The sequence below is a fragment of the Epinephelus fuscoguttatus genome, linkage group LG5 (genome assembly GCF_011397635.1).
Source record: "Epinephelus fuscoguttatus linkage group LG5, E.fuscoguttatus.final_Chr_v1".
Lineage (NCBI taxonomy): Eukaryota > Metazoa > Chordata > Actinopteri > Perciformes > Serranidae > Epinephelus > Epinephelus fuscoguttatus.
The window spans coordinates 5,788,337-5,806,994 of record NC_064756.1 but is presented as its reverse complement, the minus strand read 5'-3'; the positions used below and the strand labels follow the sequence as shown (position 1 = coordinate 5,806,994).

At 43.5% G+C, this 18,658-nt stretch overlaps 2 protein-coding genes across 3 annotated transcripts in view; both read right to left on the bottom strand.

Annotated features, from left to right (window-relative positions):
- Positions 1 to 3,530, bottom strand: part of ubash3bb (ubiquitin associated and SH3 domain containing Bb) — a 66,142-nt gene extending 62,612 nt beyond the window's left edge. For both annotated transcript variants that reach the window (XM_049576909.1, XM_049576910.1), the window contains exon 1: positions 3,262 to 3,530. In XM_049576909.1, coding sequence (XP_049432866.1) covers positions 3,262 to 3,389 — 128 coding nt within the window. In that variant the 5' untranslated portion in view covers positions 3,390 to 3,530. The remainder of the gene's footprint in view (positions 1 to 3,261) is intronic.
- Positions 3,531 to 5,636: 2,106 nt separating this feature from the next.
- On the bottom strand, positions 5,637 to 18,639 carry LOC125889158 (glucuronokinase with putative uridyl pyrophosphorylase). The gene is made up of 23 exons (XM_049576913.1): positions 18,491 to 18,639; positions 16,683 to 16,789; positions 16,531 to 16,575; positions 16,271 to 16,424; positions 16,070 to 16,141; positions 14,460 to 14,548; positions 14,150 to 14,306; positions 12,804 to 12,881; positions 12,267 to 12,358; positions 12,000 to 12,105; positions 11,814 to 11,893; positions 11,659 to 11,727; positions 11,364 to 11,424; positions 11,237 to 11,253; positions 11,094 to 11,151; positions 10,206 to 10,298; positions 10,026 to 10,086; positions 9,823 to 9,936; positions 9,347 to 9,404; positions 8,964 to 9,032; positions 7,086 to 7,149; positions 6,892 to 6,963; positions 5,637 to 6,147 (listed from the first exon to the last, which is right to left on the bottom strand). Exons 1-23 carry the CDS (start codon positions 18,545 to 18,547, stop codon positions 6,052 to 6,054), a joined length of 1,869 nt encoding a protein of 622 aa, XP_049432870.1. The 5' UTR covers positions 18,548 to 18,639; the 3' UTR covers positions 5,637 to 6,051.
- Between the last annotated feature and the right edge of the window lie 19 nt (positions 18,640 to 18,658).

The window sequence follows — 18,658 nt, the reverse complement described above, 5'->3', positions numbered from 1 at the left end:
GACCAAAGAAATGCCAAATATCAACATGATAAATCCCTCCAACTGTATTCCAGTATTCATTAGTGACTGTGTGTGTTAATTGCTGTTTTCCTGGCTGGTGATGGAGTATACAGTGGTGTTGTGTTTACAGTGAGAGCCTGTAACCGACAGGACGGATGTGAACTCACTGATCTGGCCAAGTCAAAGACAGTCCCTCCATTCAGTAACAGCAGAGGACGCAGGGTGAACCGTATGACACCCTCCCCCTCCACAAACACACTCACAGTCATGACTTCATGACTCCTGACTCCAGTTTTCTCAATAGTTTACGTATGACAGCTCCTCAAGGAAACAGCTGGAACAGGAGTTTGGACCAAACTGAAACTGACTGAAACTGAAATACAAAGGTAACAAAACTGTTTTAAATTATCAGAGCTCCAATTTAAACAAAGGTAAGGGATTGTTCGTTACTTATGAGGGGGACGGGGGTGGCGCAAAAAGGGGATGCATTGGAGAAATTATCATTGGATTTTCAAATTTCTGACAGTCCCAGGACACATGATGTGAGATGAACACTTCTGTTAGAAAGAAACATAACCAAATCCACAACACGTTCTCATCCCATTATCACATATCGGCACTTTGTCAGTGGACTTTCACGTCTACGTATTGCACTCTAGGTATCCTCCTGTGTCTGCTGTTGACGTTCTGCGAGGTTGCAACCAATGCTGAGACGCCACTAAAAGCACTTGGTTAGGTTTGCAAAAAAACATCATGGTTTGGCTCCACATTCATACGGGTAACAAACACTGGGCTCCCGGGTGAAAGTCCAGGGTTTGTTGGACCCATCCATCCCAAAATAGGGACTGTCCTGCTTCTTGTATTATGTTGTTACCTGGAGTGTTTCAATTTCATGCTGTCTGGTGACGTATCTTACCACTGCAAAAAGTTTGCGTCACAAACTGACACCACCCAGTGGTGTATTATACCACCGTGAAAGGTGACTTTTGGTGTCTGTGTCTGACGCCAAAATCACTAACAAATCAGCGGTATTTGACAACATCTGAATGAGAACAGGCTGGTATTTTGTATTTATGTTTAGGGCTGCTCCCGACTAAGAATTTTCCTTTTCAAGCAATAGTCCATTAGTCGGCTAGTTGCCCGCATGTTTACGATATTAGTGTAATGATTAAATGATATATTTTGGTGGTTTGAGTTGAAGGTGTGAGAAAGAATAGTATCAGTAACATTGTTAACACTGTGCTACATTACAGAGAAATACAAACCGTACTAATGAACCTTCATTAATATAGGCCTATATTTTATCTCCAAGTGCACGTCACACACTGAGCGAGCCGCCTGTTAATGACGCTGTGGGCTAATGGGCATGTAGCTACTTCCATGTTTCAGATGATACGTCATGTCTGTAGTCGACCAATGAAGATGAGTTTACATATCACCTTGGGTTCGTCCTTCACCTTCTCAAAATGATCCCACACTTTGGATTTCCTGCCCGACATGTTATTAACTAGCCTGTGGAATAACCGCAGGTACCAGCCCTGGAGATTAACCTGACTCCTGTCTGACTGCTGAGCGTGGACACTTCCTGTGTCTGTCCTTTCACATTAAAGTCACACATGCCTTTCTGGTCGACTAACGTTTGGTCGACTATTAGGGGCAGCCCTATTTATTTTACTGCACATTTTCAAATTAAACATTAAACTGGTGGAGACCCACCAGGAGCCCAGATTAGACGGCATGTTTTTACATATTGCTGCTTTGTTAGTGGACTTTTACGTCTACGTATGGCATGCTAGGGATCCTCCTGTGTCTGCTGTTGTTGTTCTGTGACACTGCAACCAATGCCAGGATGTCAACAAAAACACAGGGTTAGGTTTAAAAAACGATCATGGTTTGGCTCTACATTCGTACAGGAAGAGCTCCCAGGTGAAAGTCCAGGGTTTGTTAGACCCTCCCAACCACCCTATTGGGACTTTTCAGCTCCTTGTATTGCATCATTACCTGCAGTGTTTCAATCTCACACCATCCAGTGGCAAATCATACCACTGCAAAAAGTTCCACCTGACTGCGTCACAAACTGACACCACCCAGTGCTGTATCACACCACCACGAAATGTGGCGTTTGGCACTGACATAACAGTGGTATTTGATGACTTAAAATGAAAAGGCTGGCACCGCTTTCTTAATGGACTTTTACGTCTATGTATGACGTGTTAAGTATCCTCCTGTGTCTGCTGCTGATATTCCATGATGCTGCAACCGACACCAGGGCGTCATCAAAAGCACAAGGTTAGGTTTAGGTAACATGGTTTGGTTTAGAAAAAAAAGGAACATGGTTTGTCTCTACATTCATATCTGATGGCTTTGGAATAAGAACAAGCTGAAATCTGAGCTTAACATCGTAATATTTCATCAGAAATTAAACCCAAACTGTCATTTCCAGCAGTCTTTGGACACATCATGTGCGACGAACGCTTCCACCAGAGGAAAACAACATGACCAAATCTGATATCTTAAAACAGTGATGTTTCATCACAGCCACTTTATTCTATGTCTCATTTAAAACTGTTTGCTCGAAACTGACCAGCATGCACAGCAAGAGTGAAAAACTGAGGCTCTTTTGAACTCCAGGGTTTCATCTTCAACTTTTAACTTTCAAACATCACAAGGTAAGTTTTAAAAATCTAATAACTGATTTATGATGGAGGGAGGGTCCTGTATTTTCTGCCAGTCACTCAGAGACTTGAGGAAAAATATTTGTAGCTTCAGGGAGGCTAAAAATAAATAAAAATGAAAAACAAAGTCACACCCAGCCACAGCACACCTCTGATAAATACAGAACAGTCTCTAAGGAGGAGAAAAGGAAAATATAGTGTAAATTTCAGAGGCGTTTTTGTTGCATTTGGTGCCAACGTTACACTTCTTTAATGTCCCACTCCTGCTCCTCTCAGCTGTTCGCCTCTGAGCTGTGTTCCCGTCACTACAGAGCTGTTTCAATGTATTTAATCCTGATAAATGACACTTTATTCCACTCCTCAGCAGCGTGTGTGTGTACACAGGGAGGACCAGCTAGCTGCGCACAGTCAGACCCGGTGTGATGCTGCGTTTGACCCGTCCGCTACAATAACTCTACAACAAACCGTTACTCAGTGCTCACACACCGGCCATGTCCCCGTCTGCTCACACACACACACACACACACACACACACACACACACACACACACACACACACACACAGTGCTCAGGTCAGGCTACTCACGCCCTTGGTCTGGGGAAGCCCATGGATAACAGCACGTCCAGGTTAGAGCCACATTTCACCGAACCCGGCCGGTTCTGCCGGAGCCTCCGAGGGAGGATCTTACTGTAGAGGTCCTCTTTGGCAGCCATGGTCCGCCGGTCCACCCAGTCCGCTACAAGCCCGATACAGTCCAGCACCCGACAGACCTCCGGCTAGTCCATGAGCCTCGGCCGGGTCCGCATGAGTGGAGAGGTAAAGGCAACTGCTCGGAGCTGCTGCTGGAGCAGGGCTGCGCGTCCAGGCAGCGCCGCGCTACTCCGCCCACTGGAGGAAACAGCAAATTAGATCTGCTCACTGGGGTTGTACACAGCAGAGGAGGCACAGTACACACTGTGGTGGGTCAGAATGGGACTCGCTGGGTTTGTACACAGCAGAGGAGGCACAGTACACACACTGTGGTGGGTCAGAATGGGACTCACTGGGGTTGTACACAGCAGAGGAGGCACAGTACACACTGTGGTGGGTCAGAATGGGACTCGCTGGGTTTGTACACAGCAGAGGAGGCACAGTACACACTGTGGTGGGTCAGAATGGGACTCGCTGGGTTTATACACAGCAGAGGAGGCACAATACACACTGTAGTGGGTCAGAATGGGACTCGCTGGGTTTATGCGCAGCAGAGGAGGCACAGTACACACTGTGGTGGGTCAGAATGGGACTCACTGGGTTTGTACACAGCAGAGGAGGCACAATACACACTGTAGTGGGTCAGAATGGGACTCGCTGGGTTTATGCGCAGCAGAGGAGGCACAGTACACACTGTGGTGGGTCAGAATGGGACTCACTGGGTTTGTACACAGCAGAGGAGGCACAACACACACTGTGGTGGGTCAGAATGGGACTCACTGGGTTTATACACAGCAGTGGAGGCACAACACACACTGTGGTGGGTCAGAATGGGACTCACTGGGTTTTAAGAGTTTTTAAAGATGCCATATTCTCTTTTTAAAAATAACCAGAATTAAACACATTAATCACGGCCAGATATTGTAAAAACAGAAATTATAGTTTACACTGGACACATCATGTGTGACTAACATTTCTGTCAGGAACAATATATAACCAAATCTGAGCTTCAAATAGTGATGTTTTATTGATATTCTTTTTAACTCCAGGATTTTGTCTTTAACTTTCAAACATCAAAGGGTAAGTTTTAAAAACTCTGATAACTAATTTATGGTTGAGGGAGGACTCTAAGAAAAAGATTTGTAGCCTCAGGAAGGCTCAAAATAAAAAACAAAAAAAACCAAACAGAAAACAAAAAAAATAAGTCGTACCCCAGCCACCCTTCTCCTCTGATAAGTAAAGGACAGTCCCTAAGAAGTGTAAAAGGAAAATATAATCAAAATGTGACTGTGTGTGACCTTTTCGTGTTTTTTCCACTCTCCCTGAAGCTACAAATATTTTTCCTTGAGTCCTCCCTCCATCATAAATTAGTTATTAGATCTTTAAAACTTACCCTTTGATGTGTCAAAGTCAAAAGCTGAAGACGAAATCCTGAAGTTATTAAAAAAAACATCAGTTCTTCACTCGTGTCACGCTGGTTAGTTTCGAGCAAATGGTTTATATTTGGACAGATTTTAAATGAGACGTAGAATAAAGTGATTTTGATGAAACATCACCAATTTAAGCTCAGATTTGGTCATGTTTTTTTCTAGTGGAAGCATTCGTCGCATATGATGACAACAATAATTCCGACAATAATTCATGTTTTTACAGTTTCTGGCTGTGATAAATGTTATATTTTGGCGATTTTTAAAGAAAAGCTGCCTCCTAACCAGCCTGCAGGTTTGGAAGGCAGCTTTTCTTTCTTTATAAAAAAAGTCCCTCCTTAGTGCTTAAAAATATTGACACACCTCCCCCCTTTTTTGCACCACGCGCTCCCCTCCCCCTTCACAAGTAATGAACAGTCCCTAAGGAGTGACGGAGACCTTGGAGAGCTTCCACCATTTCTTTTTCAATACAAAGTCTTTCAACAGATTTATTCAGCCAGTTTTAATTTGGTTATGGTTCTAATTAATTGAAATTAAAGATAATTCTAAAAAACAATAATAAACAATGAGAATAAATATAATAATAATAAAAAAAAATTAAAAAAAAAAGATTTCTGATTAAAACTAGAATCAGTCCCACTTTTCCCCCCAGTTCGACGCCCCTGGGACTGAGGGTCATACAATGTGACTTACATGTTATTTCAATTGATTTGACATGGTGGGTTTACCTTTAACTCTGTGTGTGTGATATGGGTTAAACAGTAGGGACGGGTCAAATGATGCATGGATTATTTACAAGCTACACAGTAAACATGACAAAACACCAAGAACTATAAAATCTGCTTTAATTTGTGTACAAAAATGACATTCATTATACAAAGATAATAAAAAGTCTGATGTATCACGATGTAGAAAAATAATTACATTATTTTTACATTGTTGTGATGATGAATGTGACGCAGTCTTAAATCCTGAACTTTATAATCTACAGCAAAACTTTGACTAATTTTACGGGAACAAAGTGAAGTCTGATGTCTGACTCAACATTTTGTGATCAATCTGGTAAATTATTACCTAAACTATCACCTGATTATTTTCAATTCATGGCTCTCATATAATTTCATGTAACTGATCCTGATCGTCTCTGTTCATTGTGATAATAATACATCCTATGAGATGACACTGAGCCTCACCGAGAGGGCCACACTGGCCTGAGTTGGCCCGGAGTAGCCTGACCGAGTCGTGGGGAGATGTGAGGTTAGAGTTGGCAGCCGACGGAGCTGGCAGATGGGTTGTATGGTGCTATGACACAGAAGACACAGCCTGCCTCCTGGAACGCTTGTCTCATCTCCACCTAGTGGGGCAAACACAGACTGCATCAGACAGACAGACAGACAGACAGACAGACAGCAGGGCATTTATATGATTCACAAATACAGTTCATACAGGGGTATTTATGCAGCACACAGAACAGAAAATAAGTTTTTGTTTTCAAGCCGTCTAAGTACAAGACAGCTGGGATCATTCAACAGATGACTCCCTCTGTTTTTCTCCATCGTCAAGATATTAAAACTTTATAGCTGTTTTGTTTCTGATCATTTAGTTGAAAAGAGAACTCGTTTGTTTTGGGGCTGAAAAGTAGTGCAAAGATATGCTATGACCAGAGACAATGCAAACAGTGTATTTCATGTTTTAGCGTAACAAACCCAACGTTACATATGTCTGCACAGAAACACAAATCAAAGTGACAAAGTCGATCTTTCAGTTAGCAGAGAACTCGAGGATTATTTCTCTTGATTACATCAGAAACTCATGGTTTTAGTAATGTAGAATTTAGCTCTGACTAAACCTCACATTCTGAGCCGTCACATCATCGAGTACGTTTACTTTAAGACAGCAGTTCAGTCGATTTGTGTGCACTTGTATGTTTTGAAATTTCATCCAAATTTAGTATATTTTGAAATCCAGCAGATCACTTATATCTAACGGACACTTGGGAATGTCAGCATGAATGTAAAGCTCCACTCTCATGTCCTCGGACAGCTACAGAGAGGAAACATCAGCTCAGGACAACAACATCCACATGGCGCAGTCTTACAAGTCTCCCTTCGTCCAGACACAGACCCACCACGGCCCCGCCGCTGCCTGGTAACTTCACCGCAGAGCCGAACTGCAAGGAGCAGCAAAACCTTTATGAATGCATAATCAGAAAAGCCCTCCAGCAGGGGCACACAGAGGGAGATGGAGAACAGGGTGAATACTGTTCAGTAAAACAGGAAGTGGAAGTCTTACCTGTCTTGCCAGCTGAACCATCTTCAGATTCCCAGGACCCAGACAGTCATCAGTGTACACTGACCTGTGGGATATGTTGTTACTTGACAAACTTAGGCCAAAGCAAGTGTAATTTTCAACACAGAAAGGTCAACTTGGGCTCAAATTGAAGCTTATAAACTTGGGAAGTTTTCTGTGTATGAGTGAAGCAGTGATATTAAACTCAAAGTGATGAAAAATAATCATTTTTGGTGAGAATTTGTAATTCTTTTGTTTCTTTGGGGATGTTGTGTGTGATATTTTGAAAAGAAAATGGCAGCAAGCCCCAGAATCTTATTTTGCTACTTCCCTCTTTGTGTCAGGATACTCCTTACCAAATTTTATACTAGTATGACAATCTATGCCATCATAGTGCCCTAACATTTGCATTTACATCAATTTTCGAGAAAAAATGTCCCAAAAAGGGGCTTTGGGCCCCCTGAGACCAAACGGCCTGGAGTTGGGGGTGCTCGTTATCAACTTATGATGGCCCATGGTAAAGGCAGACAGGAAGTAATAACAAAAAAAGGTAGCCAAAAAACATCACAAGGGCTGGATCTGGCTCCCGACCTACTCCAAAGTCGTTGAAATGCGGTGTTTGGGCAGTGACTTGCGGCAGAAACCAACGAACAAAGGCGTCCTTTGACATCGGCATGATACGTAGGTGGTTGCTGTAATAGTTTAACGGTGCCCAGTGGCGTCAGGGGGAAACGCTACGGGACAAGGTTGAAAGTTAAGGCGACAAAAGTCCAACTGCGGCAGGTGGATGGGTCCAACAAACACAGAGTTTGCCCCGAAAGAGTGGTGTTCAGGTCCCGTAAGACTCTAAAGCCAAACCCTGTTATTTCTTCCTAAACCCAACCAAGGGAAAAAATGTCAATTCGCGGTGTTGTATCGACGTAGTGCTTTTATTTTGAAAGAGACTGTATGTAAACTTTAAATTCCCTGTGAAAATGGAAGTGTATTTTGAAAGGAGACAATGCATGTAACAGGCTGAACTTGACACGGTGTCCCAGAGCGCCAGCAACCAACACACCCAGGGTACCTTGCACATCGTATGTGGACGTGGAGAGTCCATGATTAAACGTCAATGGCTACGGTTACATGATGGCTTCTCATTCAGAATGAAATAAATCTGAATGAAATCATTCGGAATTAAAGTGTTTCCAGGTAGTTTACATGGGAAATATTCATTCTGAATGAGGGTTCAGACCTTTATTCAGGTCTGCGCAAGGTTTGGGGCAGGGAAGGTTTCTGATTGGATAGGGGGCGGGGCGGATGTTACGTGTTTACGTTTACCGGAAGTAAACACTGTAGTCCTCGCTCCGGATAACAAAATGCTTGACGACGCCGTTCTCAGTGCCTTTTTCAGGCGTGTTTTGCTTATATTCTTGAAGCAGCAGTACGACAACAACCTTGTTCTGCTAATGCTTCGTCTGTTGAGGAGGAGAAGGGAGGTAGAAGGTCGAAGAAGGGAGATAGAAGACCGTGCTGTGGCGTATGGAAACCGGTGAGTGCAACAAGTCCGACTGCTCTATCTCAGCCTGTTGCTATGCGCGCTATATACGTCATGGCGCCAGAAGGGCAAGGAAACGAGCATGCGCAGAAAGACCGGAATGAACTTGGAGGAATGGAATGAGTGTATATATACACACAAAATTCTTTCATTCGGAATGACAAACGGATTAAATCACCCCCTTTAATCGGATTTAATTTTCAATCGGAATGACCATTTACATGACCACTTTTAATCGGAATGGCCTTAAATTGTGCATGTAAACGTACTGAATGTGTGACGAGGTCGGGGTGAGAATGTGTTGGCTCAGAGTGAAACTCAAACATATAAAATACACTGTTTACCTCCGCAGCTCAAAGTTCTGGTCCATCAGTTGTGCCAGACGCCTCCAGTCTCCGTCCCCCAGAGCCGTCCTGAGGGGAGAACATTTTCAGTCAAGACGCAATGTTTCCTCTTGTGCCCTGAACTTCTGAAATGTCAAAACAAAAACTAAAAGCAGGCACATTTTGGCAGCAAAGTTGCAGCAAATTGGCATGTGGTATTTCTTGGAACTCAGAGTGCATAAACATTTCACACATTTCATAAAGACCAAAGCCAATTAAAGCTGTGCAAAGGCTAGATGTAATTAATCCCATGGTTATTTATGTTGAGCTTTTACCCTGATTTACTTGACAAAACATCCACTGCTATTTACTGCATAAATTCTTTATGAACAACTCAAAACAACCTTGCTTGATCCGTGAGCTCAGCAAAAGTCTTCATGGCCTCGACGACCAGAGGTTCCCCTGTGGAAAGACGGAGCAGCATGAAAGTAGTTCAACCAATGAACCGATGTGTTTCCGTTTTTATAACTCCTCAGAGGACGGAGAGATGGAAATATACACATGGGCTTGTATGTTATTCTAAAAAATGACTGAAGAACCTTTTCCCCAAAGACTTACACAGCCAACAGAAAATAAAATATAAGACATTTACATCAGGAAAACAAAATTTCACTACTTCTTATGGATGGCTGGCACTTTGAAACGTGGCTCCACAGAGTCAACAGATGGAGCACTGTACTAAAAGGAAAAGCTTCTTTTCAGGTTATCAAAAGCAAAATGAACCAGAACTGACATCCCTGGCCCCAACAGTAGATGCATTGTTTAATCTTGCACTGAAATTTGACCTGGACGCCGATGTAATGATTGACGTGAGACGCACCACTGAGCCAGCGCTGTCTGATGTTGCTGTGGATGCGTCCAGAGTCGCTGGGGTCGCTCAGGTAGGCCAGCCAGAACGGTGGGAGCCCACTCATGTCCATAGAGATATAGTTCCCTGAGAAATGTAAAGACACACAGATATTAAGAGAGAAATATATTTATATGTATCACCTCTTCACCAACTTTAGCCGGTGACTTCAGTACCGTAGCCCTGCTGGTCCATGAGCTCCTTGCTGAAATCCATGTAGACTAAACCTTCATAGACCTGCAGAGACAAGAACAAACAACTCACGCTACTGTAGGCGTTCAGTTAAAGATGAGAGTCCTGCTGTGCAGCTGTGACACAGTCCAGCACATCTGTGCAGAGATGATTCTGTTACTGACTTGGACGACTCGGTCCTGCAGACCTGCCGTGATAAAGAGTTCATCAGTCTCCACGTTGAGGATGAAGTTGGCTCTGATCGGCTTTGGGAGATCCTGGAGAGTAAAAAAGACACGGTACATACGTTTTATGTCATTTTCACATGTATTTATTTACTCAGTTTTTAATTTGAGTCTTTTTATTAACTTGTAGAGATGACTTTTGACTCTTTTTTTAAAACGCTCTGATCAACTCATTTTAATGTGTTCTTCAGGAATACAGGGTTCTCACAAGTTTTCAAGCACCCATGATAAAATTGTCATTTCACAAAAGCATGCACTTCACTTGCCGGCCTGGTTACGGTACTTTTCTCCACACACACATGCAGGATAGTCTCTCTTCCCATAACAAACACCACCACACTACGTCACATATACACGTAACGTCTAAAAGCAGAAGGCTTGGCCGCTATAAGTCATGGAGAATGAGAACTGTGCAAGTTTTACATTTGTATCAAGCATCAGATAAGTTGAGTTAATTTAATGATTTGACATTGCACGTCCTTTGATCCGACTATTGTGCATCACAGTGTCGATGCTGAAACGATGTATCGTGAAGTTGACGCATATCAGAGCTACGTTATGTCAACAGCTAACTTACAGAAGAAAGAAAAATGCCGTTATGTTACATCACGTGGAAGATTACTGTAATAATTAACAATAAGTTTTCTAAAACTTTCAGTGATTTTAATTCCATAACTTTTCCAGCCTTTCCATGTACGTGGGATCCCTGGGAATAGCATGTTACGAACACGATTTTAAAAATGACCGTGGAAAATTTGTGAAATTCCTAATTCAGAAAAGGAGAGGCTGATATCAGGACTGATGGAAACATCAAGAAATAACCCTTACACTGTCGGTGATGTTGTAGAACTTCATGAGACACTTCAGGGTCGCTGAGACGATGGCACTGTGAGAAGACAAAATTCAAAGTGTGCAAAACTACCTTTAAACTGGCTGATAAAGATAAGAAAACACCAAACAGAACTTTTTACCTGCTTCCAGCGAGGCCCTGCATCAACAGAGACAAATCAGTTCATCATTACTTCATTATACACGATGTGGTGTGAATTATTGTGTCGCTTTATTTTCTTAGAGACCAGTATCTGAATGATTCCTCACCACTTGCCGAGGAATGTTGGTGTCGTACTTCAGTGTGAAGTTCTGCTTTGTCAAAGCGATACTGCAGATAAAGACAAACAACACACAGCAGAGTGTGAAGGAGCATCAGCAGTGACAGTGATTGTCCTGAGCGGGGAGTGTCCACCAGTGCAGCAACAATATTCCAGCCTGTTTTGGCTCGCAGACTGAACAAAGTTGGAGATAAAGGGCACGTGCTGATGCTTATATAATTTTTTCATTTACATGTCATTAAGGGTTTTTTCCCCAGCGTTATCTTGGTCTCATGTGATCTTACCCTTGTTTGGAGCAGAACTGGTAGAACTTCTTACAGGTGGCCTGCAGCAGCCGCAGACCTCCCAGGTACCTGCAGAGGACGATGAACAGAGCATTCTGGAAAAAAGCCTGAACACAACCAAGTGTGTTACGTACTTAAAGCTGTCGTGTACACACCCCTCCTTCCTGCTGATGCAGAACAGATCTTGCAAACTTCCAAACTCTGTGGGGTCGTTGAGCGGATGAGGGACTAACACCTGCAACGTCACAGAAATGCACATGAGTGTTAGACAGTGTGTTCCTGATGAAGGTGTTTTAGCTTGTGTGTGTGTATATGTGTGTGTGTGTGTGTGTGTGTGTTACCAGAGTCTGGCTCTCCACTAGAGTGACCTCAGCCCAGAAGTTAGAGATGGACATAGCGATGGTTTTCCCATTGAAGCCGTCTGAAGGATTCCCCATTAGTCCCACCCTGTGAGGCGTCATATATTTTGGAGATCAGTTCTTACAGTGTCAGAGTGTGTTCAAACATTCAAGTGCTCTTGTTGTGATTTAGGGAGGAGGAGGAGGAGGAGGAGGAGGAGTAACCTGAGCTAAATTCAGGTGGAGTGTGAGGACTTTGTGTTTCCTGACCTGGCGTATGATCTGCATGTGATTGGTTTGGCAGGTCTGTCTTGTTGCTTGGTGGAGTAGTGTGTGAGCCACTTGGTGTAATCTGACAGGCCCTGAGACGTCAGGAGGAGGAGTGTTATTGGAGTGAAGTCGTTACAGTACATAATATATGATACAGACACAGTTATCAGCAGCAGAGCAGCAGTGTTTTGTCTCTGTTAACAAACACCTGCACATGAAGAACAACCTGTGATCTATATTTATATTGTGTCCGGGTCAGACAGACGGACAACCGGAAAACAACCTGACGACAGCTTCCTGTCACGGTTATCCCCGATACGGATGTATAATAATAAAGATGATATCTCTGGTTCTGCTGCATCGATTTTGATCCTTTTTTTTCTGTCCATCTTGAGCCTGCAGCAGACTAAGAGCGTAATTAATAACTAGGCCTTCATCGAGCTTCCTCCTTTATAATCCATGACTTTGCAGAACTCTCAGCCTCGTGTGGAAAAAAATCCTGAAACACTGCTGACAAACTGAGGTAAGGATACAAACCACTTGTCCAATGAGCTGGAAGCCAGTCGGCAGCTTCATCCCAAACACATCACGCTGCTTCTCATTAATGAGCCACTCCTGCAGAGAAGGGAGACACAAAGGAACGAGTTATAACCAGCTGTGGAGGAAGTAAAAGCAGTAACACCACACTGTGTAAGTACTCTGTTACAAGTTAAAGTCCCACATTCAATATTTTACTCAAGTAAAAGTGAAAAAGTATCAGCATCAGAATATAGTTAAAGATCATGTGGAGGGTGCTGGTTTTTTAGGGATTGCCAGTCAGTTGTTTATGTGTGATACTGATTGAGAGGAGGAGTGAGTTGACCCAGCGTTCCTTCCCCCTCACAAAGGGGCTTCTAAATACGGTGGCCAACATGAAAATGCAAATGTCCCTATCTAGAGCCAGTGTTTGGTTTATTCTGGGCTACTGCAGAAACATGTCAGTGCAACACAACTTAATCTGAGGTAACGAAAACACAATAATTCTCTTTTTCAGGTCATTATACACCAAAAAAACATACTGAGCGAATGCTGTGCCCCAGTGCCCACAGAAGAGGAATGCCTCTGTTGCAAGGAATGGGACCGGTTGCAGCCTTATTTTCAAGGTCTGGATGTGACCGAGGACGAGACACCTCCACCTGGAGTAGTATCCAGCTGGGCTTTATCTAGAGCTCGCCAGATATATTTCGGCTGTGCTTTGGAAAGCAGAGCTAAATGGTAAACAAACATGGCAGCACACCGGTAAGGTAAGACAACACGTTTACATGTGGTTTTCTATATGTTCTCTGACATTTATCCTAACGATATGAGGTGGTCTTTGTGGAAAAAAAGCTTGTTTAGTGGACTAACTTTGCACTTGAAGGTTGCCCGTTCACTTAGGTTTTAACAGGTCTGACGCTACTATGCACCCCGGCTGTATCTAGGCTAACGGCTAACATGCTAACTATTATTTTTATGTCACTAGTCACTTGAAACAAATTTAGGACGATAGGAGACAGGTTGAAATAAACCGAAATTTCCCTTTAAATACAGGACTTAGTTACTTTCCATCACTGGTTATAACTTTATAAATTCATGATGATGCACTGATGTTATTAGTAAAGTAGGACTGATGACAAGCTAAGTGAGTTTTATCTTAATAAAAAGCAAAGTTAAAGCACAAATTGACAAAAACATATTGTGCAGTCATGTACAGAATAAAATAAAGTCGCATGAGGGCAGTGATAGCTATCAGTCTTTCCCACTGAACTCAATGGTTTGTCTAATATTTGTCTTAGAAGTTAGACAGCAGATCTAGTGTCAGTAGTTGATTTCGTTTCATCGTTATTGCATTAACACTTACTAACCCAGAATCGTCCGAACGACCGGACTGAGCCTTGAGGCTGCAGGCTGAGGAAGTCAGACAGGTACGGCAGAGTGTCTTTTCTGATGCAGTAAAACACCACGCTGGCCAGCCGGGACGCCGTCCGTCCTTCCTGCGGTTTCTCCAGGAAGCGAGTTATCCTGATGCAGAAAACTACAGCTGATTAAAATCAAAGCTTGACACATAGTGACGTATAAAATGTCAATAACGTTCATAAACGCCACACACAGATGTACTCCTTAACTCTACTGTTAGAACATGTTGTGCTCTGTGGGACTGAAGGTTAAACTCACCTGTGGGTGTCAGGACAGACCTCCACGATGCCCCTGGAGCTGCTTTTCTCTCCTTCCTCCAGCTCATAGTAAATGATCAGCTCTCCAGGCTGCAGCACACACAGAAGGATGAGCTGCTTGTGACTTCACCTCCACAGAAACATTTGCACAATCTTGATAAACGTCCTTCACACACAACAGGTCATATGACAGGGGACTCCACTTGCTTTGCCCAGGAGCCACTTTTGTGAAATGACAGGAGGCCAGGGGCCCGTACATAGACAAACATTAGCAAAGCGTTTGCTGTCTGGGCCCCGCTGAGGCTCTGGAACAATCTCTTTTAAGTCCCTTCTTAAAACATTATGTTATTTCAGAGCCTTCGCGGATTTTACCTGAGTTTTAAGTTCATTTAAACTGTTTTTATTTCCTCAGTTTTTATACACCAAAGTGTTTTTATCAGTTATTTTAAAGGTTGTTTTCATGTCTTGTCTGTTTTAGTTTTTGACATGTAATGCACTTGGTGACTTTGTTTTGACAAGCGCTTTTTTATTTATCAGATAAATTGAATAAACAAGGCAGACATACAAAGAGGCGTGTCTGGGATTTGAGGACATTTGGGGCCACGCTTGGGAAAGCAGAGCTAGATGGTAAACAAACATGGCAGCACACCGGTAAGGTAAGACAACACGTTTACATGTGGTTTTCTATATGTTCTCTGACATTTATCCTAACGATATGAGGCGGTCTTTGTGGAGAAAAAGCTTGTTTAGTGGACTAACTTTGCACTTGAAGGTTGCCCGTTCACTTACGTTTTAACAGGTCTGACGCTACTATGCGCCCCGGCTGTATCTAGGCTAACGGCTAACATGCTAACTATTATTTTTATGTGACTAGTCACTTGAAACAAATTTAGGACGATAGGAGACAGGTTGAAATAAACCGAAATTTCCCTTTAACCTGGACCCCAGATCCTCCCCTGGTGCTGGGGCTGACCTAAATGCTTCAAAGCTTCAATCATTGCCATGGTAATCAACGTCCAAATCAGTAACCTAATTGTTACAGCTGTATGTGCTGCTGTCCCTTCTCCCTCCACTGTAGATCTGGCCAGGTGTGCTGCGTTACTTAAGGAGGTGCATACACCTGAGGAGAGAATCACATGAATCTGAGCATGTGAAAGGTGTCTTACGTGGTTATTTTGGGTCAGTGGTGTAGTTTAGGGCCGCCCAAGAGTAGGGCCTAACAAAACACGTTTTTTCTATACCATTACTCCCAAAAAGCCCCCAAAATAGCCCATAAATTAAGAAAAGGTAATCCAGCAAACTGTCGATTTACCGGTCTATCTACGCCGGGGGCAGACCAGAATGCACTGGAGGGATTACATATCTCATCTGGCCTGGGAACACCTCGGGGTCCTCCAGGAGGAGCTGGAAAGTGTTGCTGGGGAGAGGGACGTCTGCTGCCCCTGCAACCCAGCTTCGGATAAGCGGTTAAAAATGGATGGATGGATTAGAAAATGGTTGGCGGGTCACCCTGCAACCTATTGCGGGCCAGGTCTGGCCCACGGGCCGTGAGTTCAGTATCACTGTTGTGTTCTCTAATGTCTATGATCAAGCTGTGTTGTGGTTAATCACCTCTGACCTGAAGAATCGGATCACTTGAGCGATGTCAAAGTTCTGGTCTGCACACAGCATGTCTCCTGCGATCTGCTCACACAAACAGACAACAGAAAACATCATATGGCCGACATTGAGTCAGATCTACCAGAACACACCCTGTGACATGCCGTGTGAATGGACGCGCTCCAACACCAACAACAGACGGACTCATCGTACCACCATGATGTCATCCTGCAGCTTGCGGCTGCGTATGGCCAGCTCCAGGTCAGCCACGGCCCCCAGACGGTCCTCCAACGTAGTGCTGCCGTCATTTATGATGTTCTCCACGGGGAAGTCATTGGCTGTGGCCCAGCGCTCGTAGTGCTTATACCTGGTCAGAGTAACAGAGTGAGAGAGCGGAGGAGGAGCAGAGCGAGAGGCGTTTAACACGGCTGCTGAGTCAACACCGGCTGGTTCATGCAGCAGTTAGAACTCACTTGTCTGCATTCGTGACCAGATACACCTCTGTGAACAGCTGCCGCCTGGAGAGAAGTCACAGACGCAGAAGAAGAAGTTAACCAGTAACTGTTTTAAAGTTCACAGATAACCAAAGATTAACCCTGTTCATGTTGGAGCCACTGTTACGCACATGTTGACCGTTTCCCACCAGAAGTCGAGGATCTTCTTCCCTCCGATGCCAGGAAGTAAAGCCTTCGGCACACCTGTCAGGTGGCTGTATAAACCTGTGTCATCATTCTGGAAGAGGTGGGAGTAAAACAGATGGATTCAGATACAGGTTACAAATCACCATGGTAACAAACTACATACAAATCTTTATTATTGATGTTCACATGAGGTCTATATGTAGAATATACACATGCTTAGTAAATCAATGCAAACTGAGGATATTACATAAACTCTAAGCTCAAACTGGGGATCATTGGTTTTCCTGGATACAAGACGTCACCTTCCAACATGACAACATCACGCCAGACACACGGATGGTGGACATGCACAGTTAAGTGGAGCTGCAGTTACAGCTTGACTAGGCCATATAACTGGACTACTGTCCTTGTCCCAGTACACAAGCACAGGAGGGGAATCAATTTATTGACTGAAGTGTGTCTGACTCCTCTACGATAGGTGGAGAGACGCCTTTCAGCTTGTTAGTACTGGACATTTTTCCTGTTGACCTATTACGTCAAAGACCAAACAACAGCCGACACATCATGAACTGTGTCTCCACGTCTGTCCAGAAAGTCACTGGTCTGGATGCAGATTTCTTCATGTTGTTACCAGCTTCTTCTGTTACGCATTTAATGCTATTTGACTCCTGGGTCGAAGCCCGGGGTGGAAACTGTGGAGCATGCTCAGAGCGCCTCGGCCAGTTTGGGTCTGATTGACTGTATACATGCAGGAGGAATTCAACTCCCAGTCATATTATCTGGGTGTGTTAGTCCCACTTTGAGAAATTCTATCTAGCATGATTTCAGTCAGACTAACATGTTTAAATGGATTTTAAAAGTTTGGTTTTAGTCGGACTGACACAATAAATCAATTTTCTCATCTTAAACTCAGATTTGATTGTTTTTTCCCCCCGACTGAAGCGTTCTCACTCATGATGCATCCTGGGACCATCAGAAATGTAAAAATTCAACAATAATTTCTGTTTTTACAGTTTCTAGTCGTGATAAATGATGGAATTTGGGCAATTTTTGGTCAAATAAACACGTAATACAACCATTTAATTTGTATGCCTCTCCCCTGATTCAAAATAAAAAACGTAAGTCCCTCCCTAGTGCCTAAAAATTACTTGACATGCCTCAACCTTTTTGCACCCGCCAATTCCCCCTCATAAGTAATGAACAGTCCCTAAGCGCTGAGAGAGGTCTTGGAGAGCTTCCACTATTTCTTTCATTGGTAAACAAATACAAGATACAACCATTCAAATATGTATGCCTCTGCCCTAAGGCCAAAAAAAGCATACGTTTTGCACCACCCACTTCCCCCTCATTGATAACGAACAGTCCCTAAAAACGCGTGAGGCTGTTATGTCAACCATTAGATGAGATCAGTAATTCTGCATACATATAAACCAATAAAAATCAGGGATTTAAAAAAAAACTCAACTTCCAGGAGGTGGTGCTACAGTGTTATTGCACCACATTGCTCGGTAGGGGCCGGTGAAGACTGTGAGGCAATGATAAACATGCAATTTAATAAACAAATAACTGTAGGATTGTGAAGTCGGATGAGCCGAATACACCAGAACATCCTCGGGACTCAGTTAACGTCATAAAATGTGGTCTAACGTGTTTTAATTTCAGCCGACAGGTATCACAAAGGTGAATTAGCAGATTCTTTAACGTAGTTTGGTGTGTGAGCGCTGTGTACCAAACGCGAACTTTGCACTCTTTCAACTCATCTCGTCTGTGCTGCAGCATTAAAGCGACTCACCTTGATTTGTGTCTCTAAGACGGTGCCGTGTCCCGCTACCAGCAGTATGCAGATCATTGGTGAAACTTCACTGTGTCCTTGTGTTGATTTTAATCAGTAAGAACAGAAGGCAGGGGCTGACAAATATACGGAATCTGCAGGAGCATAATTTTCCCAGCGGCAATGAAG